Below are 11,331 nucleotides of genomic sequence, written 5' to 3'. Positions count from 1 at the left end.
CGAAGGACGAGACCACGCTGGCTTCATTCTGACACGGGTGACCTTTAATGACAAGGAGCCCCCAAAGGGACCGAAATTCCCCTCCCCTCCCTTCCCCAAATATCATCATCATCCCAATTATAACATCGCCCCCCCCCACTCCCCCGCCCCTTCCCCGGATGGACAGACGGACGTGGGACGGCAACATCCCCGTCACTCACCGTGGGGGTTGTCACCTCTCCCGTGGGGACAACTGGGTGCCCAGGTCTGCGAGCACCAGCCTCGCCTGGACCCTGGGGTGAAAGCAGGAAAATGGGGGGGGAAAAAGGGAAAATGGGGGAGGTTGGTCCAGGAAAAACTCATTTTTAGGGTCCTGACCACCCCAATTTAGGGGCGGGGGGGACATCCCTGGTGTCAGGCTGGGGAATACGAAGAAGATGCTTGTTCTCATCCAGAAGATGCTTTGAACGTTGCTCGTGGCTTCATCCCACTCCCCAGGCTGTGAAATCCCACGGGAATCACAGAGATGGGTGGGGGACACCCCAATTTCCCCCCCCCATCAGCTCCCCCCTCCACCAGTATCCCCCAGCTCCATCAGTGGGGTCGAGCTCTGCCTCGGGGCGATGAACCGGGAAGGTTTTAATCCCGCAGCGACGTGATGATGCGCCTGACCCCCCCCGACCCCCCCCAAATAAATAAGGATGTTTATATATATATAATATATATATATTTAAAACAAACGAACAAACAAACAGAGCTATCTGGGTGCTGGCGATGGAGCGAGCGGGTTAGCGGGAGGCCCGGGGCGGGGGGGACACCGCGGGCGTATTGTCCCTGGGGTGGTCCCGCGGTGTGGCCGGGGGTCCCGGGGGAAAGGGGGGTGACAGCGCCGTGACACCCCCCCCTCCACCCCAAAGCAGGCACACACAAAAACCGGAGAGCGAGGCACGTTCCTGGCTGTAGGGCATCCTCCGGCCGGTCCCCAGGGATGCTCGTTAACGCCTTCCTCCTTCGTTAGCGCCTTCCCAAGCGAACGCATCCCCCCTCCCCATCTTCTCCGCGCCCCGAAAGCGGTGTGTGTGTTGGGTCCCCCCCCCAGTCCGGTGCGATGGCCGGGGGGACGGTGGAGGGACCGGGGCTCATCCCCCCCAACCCCGAGCACACAGAGAGCAGCCGGGTTGGAGATGAGAGGCGCTGGGGTGGGGGGTGACGGGGAGGGGGGAGGGTGTCAGGACCCCCCCCCTCTGCAAATAGGGGGGCCAGCACCCCCCTTTCCTCGCCGGGATGGCCCCGGGGGGGGCCACGGCCGTTCACGCTCTCCAGAGAAGGAGGTGGTTGGTGCTGTCGTCCCGGCCCACCGTCTCGCTGCTGCTGGTCAAGCGGAAATCCTCGTAGCCGTCCCCCCCGCTGATCACCAGCATCTTGGGTTTGGAGAGGGTGAGGGCGGGGGCGCGGGGCCGCGACGGGTCTCGCTTCTCTGCCTCGCTCGCCTTCTCGGCCCCTGCCAAGTGCAGAACCCCAGCACGCTGTCAGATCACCCCCCCTGGGCTCCCCTGTTCCCCAGCAGCATCCCAGCAGCATCCCGGTGTCCTCCCACCAGCATCATCCCGGTGTCCTCCCACCAGCATCATCCCGGTGTCCTCCCACCAGCATCCCACCAGCATCATTCCAGCATCATCCCACCAGTGTCATCCCAGCATCATCCCAGCATCATCTCACCACCAGCATCATCCCAGCATCATCCCACCAGCATCATCCCAGCACCAGCAGCATCTCACCAGCATCCTCCCACCAGCACTATCCCAGCATCCTCCCACCAGCATCCTCCCACCATCACCACCACTTTCCCAGGTGCCACATTTTGACCCCCCAAAACTCCCCTCCCATCCCCAAATAGCCCCTCCCACCCCGATTAGCCCCTCCCACCCACATTAGCCACTCCCACCCCCAAATTACTATCTCCTCCCCTCCCAAATCACCTCCTCCCCATCCCACCCCAACTTTGGGGCCAGTTTGGCCAAGACTCAGCACATGGCTTTCCATTGGCTTTTCCCCCTGGGAATTAGTGTCTCCCAGGGAAATTTGGGGTCACTCAAGCAATCCCCCAAGCCTTGGAGGAGGGGGTAGCACCCAATTTCCCCCCACCTTAATTTTAACATGGCAAGGATGGAGCAGGGACTCCGGTGACCGCATTTCAAGGCTATTCCCAGTTATCTGCCAGCGGGATGGCATTCCCAGCCCCGTAAAAAAACATCCACTCCTCCTGGAACGGGTCAGGATCGTCGTGTTCCCCCCCCCCCATCATCCCACCTACCCATCTCCCTCGGCAATGGGAAGAGGACGTCGAAACCGTCGGGCAGCTCGATGGCGGTGAGGAAGCGGACGTGGCCGGTGTGACCCTGGGAGAGCCCCACCAACACCGGGGCCGCCTTGGCCGAGACGGCGAGGGTCAGCACGACGCCGGCGCTGGTCCCGATCCACAGCAAGTCCTTGCACGCCAGGAGAGCCGTGATCCGCAGGCAGGCTGCCTTGTGCTGCCGGATAATGGCATCCGAGCCTGTCGAGCATCCCCGCCGTCAGCTTTTTACCCTGATTGGCACGGGGTTGTGAACCCCGCCGATGCCACCAGTCTCCATTCCCGGGGCTGCCTGTGGCACGTGGGACACGGGGAAGGGACCCCACAACCCCCCTGGCTGGTATAAGGCGCCCCGGGGTGCTGTCAGATCGGGCTGCCTCGTTATGGGATTATGCAGATACCCAGAGGCTGCCCTATTTCTGCATGGGATTATGAAGATGCCCAGGGGCTGCCCTATTTCCATGTGGGATTATGCAGCCGCCCAGGGGCTGCCCCATTCCTGCGTGGGATTATGAAGCCATTCATGGGATTCCCTATTACCCTGTTGGATTATGCTGATGCCCAGGGGTTGCCTTGTTTCTGCATGGGATTATAGACATGCCCAGGGGTGCCTTATTCCTGCGGGGGATTATGAAGCCACCCGGGGGATGCCCTAGCACCCTGAGGGATTATGCTGATGCCCAGGTGCTGCCCAATTTCTGTGTGGGATTACGCAGCCACTTGGGATTCCCTGTTTTTCCATGGGATTATCCATCTGCCCAGGGGCTGCCCTATTACCCCGTGGGGTTATGCAGCTGCCTAACACCGAGGATGAACCCCATGAGCGCGACAAATCAGTTTCCTTCCCCGAAGCTGGCCGGGATGCAGGAGATATTAAATATCCCGGCGCTGATGCTGCAGGACATCTCATTTTCAAGGCGGACGATGGGCACGGGTACCCACTGGAGACAGCGATGGGCACCCACCGGTGACCTGCCACCGGTGGGACTTACCGGCAAGCATCTTGTGTACCGGGGGGGTGATATCAGCTTCAGCCAACTGCTCGTAGCTGGTGGCATGGTAAAGCCGGACCTGGGCGCTGCTCTGCAGCGCGACCCACACGCCGGTCCCCGCGCTCACCATGCAGGTGACGCTGCGCCCACTGTCCTGTCCCACCTGGAGCGTGTGCTGTGGGTGACAGAGACATAGAGATGCCACCAGTGATGCCACCGATGCCCATCGCTGTCCCCCCCCGACCTCCTGCCATCGCCCGCGGTACCTCTTGCGCCAACGTGGTAGTGTTGAGGATGATGACTCGGTTTTGGCAGCCGCACCAGAGCTTCCCCGCCACCGCCACCATCTTGGTGATGGGGCTCCCCGGCGAGCCCAGGGACAGGGACTTGGAGTTTTGGGGGTCCCAGAAGCGGCCTGTGAGGGTGGTGGGAGTGGGGCGGGTCGTTAAGGCATCCCCCAAAAAAACCCGGCTGAAGGGATGCAGTGGCTGGACATGCCCGTCTTCAGGTCCCCCGTTAGACGGGAGATGAGCTGATGTCCCCAAGGGATGCCAGCGGCAGGCAGGGACCAGGAGGAGGATGCACACCTCCACCTGGCTCCGATTTTGGGGTCTCCAGCATCCCTCGAGGGACGTCCCTTCCATTCCCGTGGAGGCAGGGTAGTCACCAGCATCCCTCCCTTGGGGGCTGCCCAAACCACCCACCCAACAGCCACCACTTTGGGGCTGCATTTAACCCTGCCAGTGCCTTTTGATGTCCCCGATCCGGCCTCACCTGCCTCCCGCTGGTAGACAACAAGCTCCCCGTTGGCCAACGACACAAAAACCTGGTTATCCAGGTACCTGCGGGGAGAAAAACCCTTTGACAACCGGCTGCAGAGCCCTGCTCAGCCACCCCAAACCACCCTGCTAGGGACATCGCAGAGCTGAAAATCCCCCTTCACACTTACAAGATGCACATGACAGCAGCAGCGTGTTGCATCTTCATGCTGTTCTTCCTGTTACGGATGTTGTCCGAGGACTGGTACACATGGATGCTGGGGGAGAAGAGCAAAGCTTGAGGCTCGCCTGGGATGGGGGTCCACCCCACGTATGTGTCCCCCCATCCTGGGGACGTACCAGCCATCCTCGGTGCCCAACCACATGGAGCTCTGATGGGCTTCAGGGTCAAGGCTGAGGAGGTCCTCGAGGCTGCCCCGGGTGAAGGAGCCGCGGCTGGAGCGGCGCAGGGCTCGCCCGTCAGTGGGGCTCTCGCCGTGCCGGTTTTGGCTGTAGGTGCCGGTGATGGGCATGAAGCCGGGTTCTTGCTCTTCCTCTGAGCTCGTCGTCTCTGCCGTTGCCTCCTTGCAGCTTGAGATCTCTTCGTCTGCGGAGGAGGAGGAGGAGGAGGAAGGAATGGGTCAGACCAGGACCACCCGACACCCACCAAAGTGATGGGGAAGAGACCATGGGTCCCCTTGCAATGCCAAGCCCGGGGGAGGATATAGGGACGCTGAGCCCCTAAACCCACCAGGTTTCACCCAAAGCCGCCAGCCCCATCCCAGCACCATGGTGTTGGGCTGATGCCCCCCAACATCTCTTTTCCCAGGACTTCCTTGCCTCAAAAGCCTCCACCTGCAGATTCCCCCAAGGAATGCAAGGCAGAGCAGCCAAAACAACGGAGCTGCATGTCATTTGGGGGCAAAAAAGTGTTTTTTTCGCTAAGCAGGGGCAGGGGAGGACTCACTGCCGAAGCTGGAGGAGATGGTGGAGTGGCTGGCTTGGCTCTGCAGCGTCCCCGAGGGACTGGGCGAGGACTCGTCATCCGTGTCATCGCTATCAAAGGGCACCAGCTCCCTGTTGCCGCCGTCGACGGGCTCCGAGAGCTCCAGCGACGAACCCGAGATGGAGATGTGCAGGCACGGCTGCGGCCCCGCATCCTCCGGCTGCGCCGGCATCGGCTCCGAGGAGGGGCTGCCCACCGGCTCGGCACGCTCCCTGCCGCGACGAGGGGAGGGGGGAAAGAAGCAGCTCCAGCATCGCCCCGTGCCTGCCGGCTTCGCGGTGCCGGTGGGAATGTCCTACCTATATGCCCGCTTGAGACCAGGCACGGAGGCGATGCAGAGGATCCTGGCAGAGCAGACGGCGATGCACGCCTCCACCGTGGGCTCCTTACGGATGCTGAGCAAACAAACCTGCCCCACGTAACCATCGCTGTTGCAAACCCAAACCTCGTGGGAGCTTTCCGGGCTGCCGTGGCTGGGAGAAGCACAAGAAAACTGCAAGGGAGCAAAAGATGGGAAGAGTTGGGTCATTCGGGAATGACGCAGGAGCTCTCGGCATCCAGCGGTAAGCCCACCGGGATGGAGAGGACCACAGCTCCTGTGGGATGCTTGAACCCAGCCTCCAAGCACCTGCATCCCGCTCCGTGTCTTCATGATGGGGATGGCCTTGAGGAACTCCGGGTCCAGGCAGTTTTTGCTGGAAGCTGGGAAAATCAAATTGGAAGATGAAGTGATGGAGGAAAGGGGTCTACCAAAGCAGGGTTGTGATGCTGAGCCCACCACCCGCATCCACCTCCCCGCTCCCTGATGTTACCCAGCTTTTTCTTGGCGTCCTCGAAGGCTTGCTCAAAGCCGAGCCGGGCGTCGGGGTTGGGAAACTCAAAGATGAAGGACTCGGTGCCGTCGGCTTTGGTAGTGCTGAGCTCTACCTTGTTGGGGGGGAAGGCCATGCTGAAGGACAGGGATTGCTTCTCCGCCAGCTCCCGGTGGATGGCGGCCATCAGGTCCTTGATCACGTCGTCCAGGCTCTGGGGACAGGGACAACGCTTCAGCTCTTGGGGACAGGCCACCAGAAGCCATGGGCATGATGATGCTCCCATCCATCTCCAAGCATCCTTCAGAGGCTGCCCCAACCCCATTGTGGCTTTGGGGCTGGTGGCATCTGGGCCCTTAGAGGATTCTCATGGCCACCAGCCCTTCCACGGGTTCCCCCTCCCACTGAGGACACCCCGGTCAGTCCTACGGGGAATGTGTCCGGCCAGGGGACAGCATCAGGGCCATCATCCCCATACCTGGTGGGGGAAGCTGAGGGTCTCCGACAGCTTGCTGACTTGCCCCAATGTGCTGAGGTCTTCATCCAGGCGGCAGATGCTTTTCTGGATGCTCTCCCGGTTGGTGGCTTGTGAGGCACCTGTGTGGGGATAGGTGGGTGGCATTAACCCCTTCCTGCCCAGCACAGTGCAGGGGAACCTTCTCCCCACCAGCCAGGGGTGAACGATGGCTTTTGGGGTGGTGTGGGATGGGACACTCCAGCAGGCAGTGACAGACCTTTGACGATGTCCACGTCCTCCAGTGGCAGCTTCCAGAGCAGTTTGTACTTGCTGGCGGTGTCAATCACGCTGGCCGCCGTATACCTGTCAGGTTGGGGGGGGATGGCTGGGCTGCACCCATGGCCCCAGCACCCTAAAGCCAGCCCAGCCAGCGAGGACATCCCTAACGCCATGGGTTAATCCTGGTGGGTGCCCCCCAGGTGGTACTCACAGGCTCATGGAGCTGCGGCGGAGGGAGCCCGACTTGCGCTTCAACGTGGTGCACACCAGCAGGTCCGTGAAGAGGAAGAAGGAACGGTCCTTCTTCCCACCCACCGCCTTCTGCGGAGTGGTGGGAGACACCAAGGGGTTAACGTCCGGCCCCCCGGCTGCCGGCACTGGGAGCGGTCCCTGCCTCAGTTTCCCCACGCACGGCCTTGGCATAGGAAGGCTGCGGGGTGGGATGGATCCTCGCAAGGGTGGAAGGGGATATGGGTGCCATGGCCGTGCAGGCAAAGCCATGGGGTCCCACTCTCAGGGAAGCACCAGGGCCGTGGGAACATCAGGCATGGGCTCATCAGGACCCCCGCGGTCTCCACCTGGCCTGGGGCTGCTGTGCAATCTCCCTGCCTCCTGCCTGCTCCCAAACCCATCTTATCTTCCCCTGCACTTGGGGAATTTTATATTGTCCCCATCGATCTGTCATTGATCCATCCATTCATCCATTCTTCCATCCAACCCTTCATCCATCCTTCCATGCACCTTCCATCTGTCTGTTTTTTCCATCCATCCATCCATCCATCCTTCTGTCCACCAATCCATCCATCTGTCCAACCTTCCATCCATCCATCCATCCTTCCATCCTTATAGAATCATAGACTATCTCGAGTTGGAAGGGACCCATAAGGATCATCGAGTCCAACTCCCTGCTCCTTGCAGGACTACCTAATACTAAACTATATGGCTAAGAGCATCGTCCAGACACCCCTTGAACTCTGACAGCCGTGGTGCCCTGACCACTTCCCTGGGGACCCTGTTCCAGGCACCAACCACCCTCTCCGTGAAGAACCTTTTCCTAACATCCAATCTGAACTTCCCTGGATGCAGCTTCCAGCCAGCCATCTGTAGCCTTCCATGGGCACACAGGCATCCCACGACCCGCAATCACAGCCTCCCACTGCCCCATCTGGTGTGCGGTCCCATGGCCCTGATGGTGACAAGGGACCACCCCGCTCTTACCACTTCCACGACCATCTCCTGGCGCAGGAACCTACGGAGCGGGGCCTGGAGCTGTGGGGACAAGGAGGCTTGTGAGCGGGGAGCCCCGGTGGGGGGGCATTGTCCCTGTCCCTGCGGCCCCCCGGCTCAGAACTGGCACCCCAGCCCCTTCCCAAACTCCCAGGAGCCCACCAAGGCCAAGTGATGATGGGGAAAGCAGGACCCAGAGGAGAAAACAAAGGGCCCAGCCTAGGGTGACTCAGAAAGAGCAGAAATGGTGCCAATTTGGGAGGAAGGAAAGACCGACCCCGTGTAAGATCCCTGTACGTACGTCCTCCATCCCTTCGATGTGGGACTCAATCTCCTGCACGATCCGGGCGTTCCTCTCCACCTCCTCCGCACTCTTCATGCCCTTGTTGATCCTCTCAGCCACTTGCTTGATGTTGCGCTGGGCGTCGATGAGGAAAGGGTGGTCGGGGTGGTCCTCTGGCGTGTGCTTCAGCAGGTCCTACCACGGGGACACAGTCGGGATGTCACCACAGGTGAAGCCTGGGCATCGGCCGTGCCGTGACACCCCCCAAGCGAAAGCCCCTACTGCGCTGCTCTGGCTTCTGGGGATGGAAACCAGCCCCGTGCAGGAAAGGTTTTGCAAAGAGACCAAGCCTTGAGCTTTGGCCACCGCCAGCCTGGTCTTTGCCACCTCTAAAGAAGCCACCAGCTCCCGAGAGCACATCATCACCTTGCACGGACTCCCGAAATTCATCACCTGAAGTGTTCAAGGTGAGGTTGGATGGGGCTTTGAGCAACCTGATCTAGTGGAAGATGTCCCTGCTCGTGGCAGGAGGGTTGCACTAGATGACCTTTGAAGGTCCCTTCCAACCCAAACCATCCTGTGATTCTACAAAAGCGCATCCCCACCAGCCTCAGCGCCAGGGACAGTGACCTTGGCACAGGGAAACTGAGGCACAGAAGGGGTGGCAGCATGACCGGTCCCAAAATGGCACCGCAATGTCCAACCTCCCAGCAGAAAGGTAGAGGGGAAGGGGACTGCAAACCCGTAGGGACATGCTGGGGGGGGTCAGCGGGGTGACAGTCCTCAGGGTGATCATCCCCAGGAGGGCAGAGCCACGTGCACGCCTGGGGACACCAGCTTTGTGTCAAGGGATGGGAGAAGGGGCCAGGAGAGACGTGGGACCCCTAAAAGCTCCCATCCCGTGGAGGTGAGGAGGCACCATGGTCTCACCCGCTGCCTGCACGGCACAGATGGCCTCCTGCCTGCACCCGGCTGCCCGCACCCACCTTCACCAGCAGCTCGTATCGTGGGATCCTCTGCACCGGCTTGATCATCAGGTCGGACAGAGCCTGCTTCTCCTTGTTCTCCCGCATGCTTTGCTGCAAAACACCGGTGGGGGACAAGGATGGCCCCGTTAGGTGGGACACAGCAGGGACCCAGCACCCCACCAGCCCATGGACCTGGAGCAACACCCGTTTAGGGTTGGGGTGACTCCTTTTTACACCATCCGGAGTGACTCTGGTTCACCCCAACCTAGCCTCTTTGCAATAAAACCAAGAAGAAGGGGGGGGGGCGAAAAATCCCATTCTGACCATAGGTTACCAGTTTACTCCCATTAACCCCACCCTGCCCCACCAGCAGCTTTGCAAGTGACTCTGGACCTTGGCCAGCATCTATGGGGAGGGAGGAACCAGGACCCACCTCCAGGAACTTCATGAACGCCGGCCGGGCTTCCTTGGCGATCCTGACAGCATCCTTGGCGTTGAGGAAGTTATCGATGTAGGCGGAGTAGATGTTCACCAGCACATCCTTGGAGAACTGGAAGGGGGGGAAAAGGGGATAGGTCCAGCATGGACCTCCTGGGCACGCCTGAGAGAAGCTGCCCCAAGGGTTAATCCTGGCTCTGGGCTGGCATGGGGAGGGCTCACCCGCCGCCCGCCCCCTTCGATTTTTCAGCCCTGACATTTCTGCTCCCGAGGCAGAAACGCCGAGCTGCAGACCCAGCTGGTCGCCGCAACGCCCCGCCGTTACGCTAAGCAGACCGCGGGCCTGGAGATCGTCTCCTGTTCTCCATCGCAGGCGCGTTTGGCCTGTCCCTTAATCACTCCCTTGCCTCCTGCTCCGAAATTTCTCCCGATGGGGCCGTGCCGGAGAGCGGGCATGCCTGGGTTCCCCCGGGGGGGAAATCCACCCCGGTAGTGAGGACCTACCGACTGCACGAGGAGGTCGCCCACTTTCTGCTTCTCATGCCAGTTCTGCACACAGTCGTGGATCTGCTCCAGGAACTGCTCGTGGTGCTCCAGCAGCTCAGGGATCTGGTCGAAGATCTCGTCCACCAGCGACGGGTCGCACAGCAGCGAGTTCTCCGGCTGCTTCAGCGGCTTCATGTAACCCTGCAGGGAAGCAAAGGCATCGGAGACCCCATAGATTTCTTTTCCCACCCCCTCCCAGTATGAATTTTTCAACCCGTGTAAATACGGGGATCGGTGGCATCCTGCAGCAGGGGGTTCCCCTGGTGAACGTTGGGTTGTGGGACCCACCAGAAGGACCAGACAGTGCTGGGTCCCAGCAGGTTTTGGACCCCAGCCTCCCTGAGTCCCATCCCACCCAGTGCATCCCCATGGCAGTGTGGGGAGTGGAACGGGTCTGCACGAGGAACCCCCAAAGCACGGCGTCCTCTGTCCCCCAGCCACAGCCTTGAGAGGCTCCAAAGCTTTGCTGTCATGAGCCTTGGCCACCTCCATCTGGTACAGAGCCTGACCTAGCTGAAAAACCATGGCAGCACGACACTGGGATCCAAAAGCTGGTACGTTCCTGGTGGGATTTAGGGTGTTTGGGATGGGGAGGGGCTGGAGTCAGCAGGGTGGATGCACTGGATCAAGTCCTGGACCACTTCGCCCAGCAGCCTCTCTTGGGCAATGGCCGACGAGTGACGCTCAGGGCCAGGAGGAAAAGCAGGTCCTCTGCAAGGCTGGGTGGGTGGCTCTGCCATGAAATCCCTTTCCTCCCACTGTGGGGCAGAGTTGCGGAGAGGAGCTGTGCTCCTGGGAATGGGAAAGCTGGATTTGCAAGGGATGCAGGATGAGGAAGGTCTTCTTAAGCCTTGCCGCCTCCTCAGTCTGACTGGTATGGGGTGCTGGCGTCCTTCAGGATGTTGGGAGGACCATGGAGCAGTGAGGACAGGACCCACCTCGAGCAGCTTCGGACATCTCCATCCAAGCTGGCGAAGGAGGAGTCATCCGCCAAGGATGAGGTTCCTCAAGCTGATGATGGGTAGCTCGTGGAGACCCAAGTTAGAAGGGCTAAATCCTTCTTGAAGCTCCTAACCCACTTCATTTGTGCTACGGTGGCCAACACCTCCAGCAGGAGCTGGGCTGGGCTGTGCCATGCATCCCACCCACCACAAAACTGGGGGAGCAAGGACCAGATGGGGAAGAAGAGCACAGAGACAGCCCCCGCCTCGGCATAGAGGGAGAGCAGGC

The 11,331-nt window shown here is 60.6% G+C and overlaps 1 protein-coding gene across 1 annotated transcript in view; it reads right to left on the bottom strand.

The window, feature by feature from the left end:
- Window positions 1-683: 683 nt before the first annotated feature.
- ARHGEF17 (Rho guanine nucleotide exchange factor 17) overlaps window positions 684-11,331 on the bottom strand; it is a 33,703-nt gene continuing 23,055 nt past the window's right edge. The window contains exons 3-21 of the mRNA XM_069808643.1: window positions 10,060-10,242; window positions 9,551-9,667; window positions 9,136-9,228; window positions 8,168-8,344; window positions 7,858-7,908; window positions 6,851-6,960; window positions 6,638-6,723; window positions 6,382-6,500; window positions 5,904-6,117; window positions 5,720-5,793; window positions 5,391-5,584; window positions 5,053-5,303; window positions 4,446-4,692; window positions 4,277-4,363; window positions 4,102-4,169; window positions 3,594-3,742; window positions 3,328-3,502; window positions 2,294-2,536; window positions 684-1,480 (exon numbers count right to left, since the gene is read on the bottom strand). Of these exons, the coding sequence (XP_069664744.1) occupies window positions 1,290-1,480; window positions 2,294-2,536; window positions 3,328-3,502; window positions 3,594-3,742; window positions 4,102-4,169; window positions 4,277-4,363; window positions 4,446-4,692; window positions 5,053-5,303; window positions 5,391-5,584; window positions 5,720-5,793; window positions 5,904-6,117; window positions 6,382-6,500; window positions 6,638-6,723; window positions 6,851-6,960; window positions 7,858-7,908; window positions 8,168-8,344; window positions 9,136-9,228; window positions 9,551-9,667; window positions 10,060-10,242 (2,829 nt within the window). The 3' untranslated portion in view covers window positions 684-1,289. The remainder of the gene's footprint in view (window positions 1,481-2,293; window positions 2,537-3,327; window positions 3,503-3,593; window positions 3,743-4,101; window positions 4,170-4,276; window positions 4,364-4,445; window positions 4,693-5,052; window positions 5,304-5,390; window positions 5,585-5,719; window positions 5,794-5,903; window positions 6,118-6,381; window positions 6,501-6,637; window positions 6,724-6,850; window positions 6,961-7,857; window positions 7,909-8,167; window positions 8,345-9,135; window positions 9,229-9,550; window positions 9,668-10,059; window positions 10,243-11,331) is intronic.

This window comes from Haliaeetus albicilla, chromosome 20 (assembly GCF_947461875.1).
Source record: "Haliaeetus albicilla chromosome 20, bHalAlb1.1, whole genome shotgun sequence".
Lineage (NCBI taxonomy): Eukaryota > Metazoa > Chordata > Aves > Accipitriformes > Accipitridae > Haliaeetus > Haliaeetus albicilla.
Note: the sequence above shows the minus strand (reverse complement) of the source record. Positions and strands in the feature narration are given on the sequence as shown.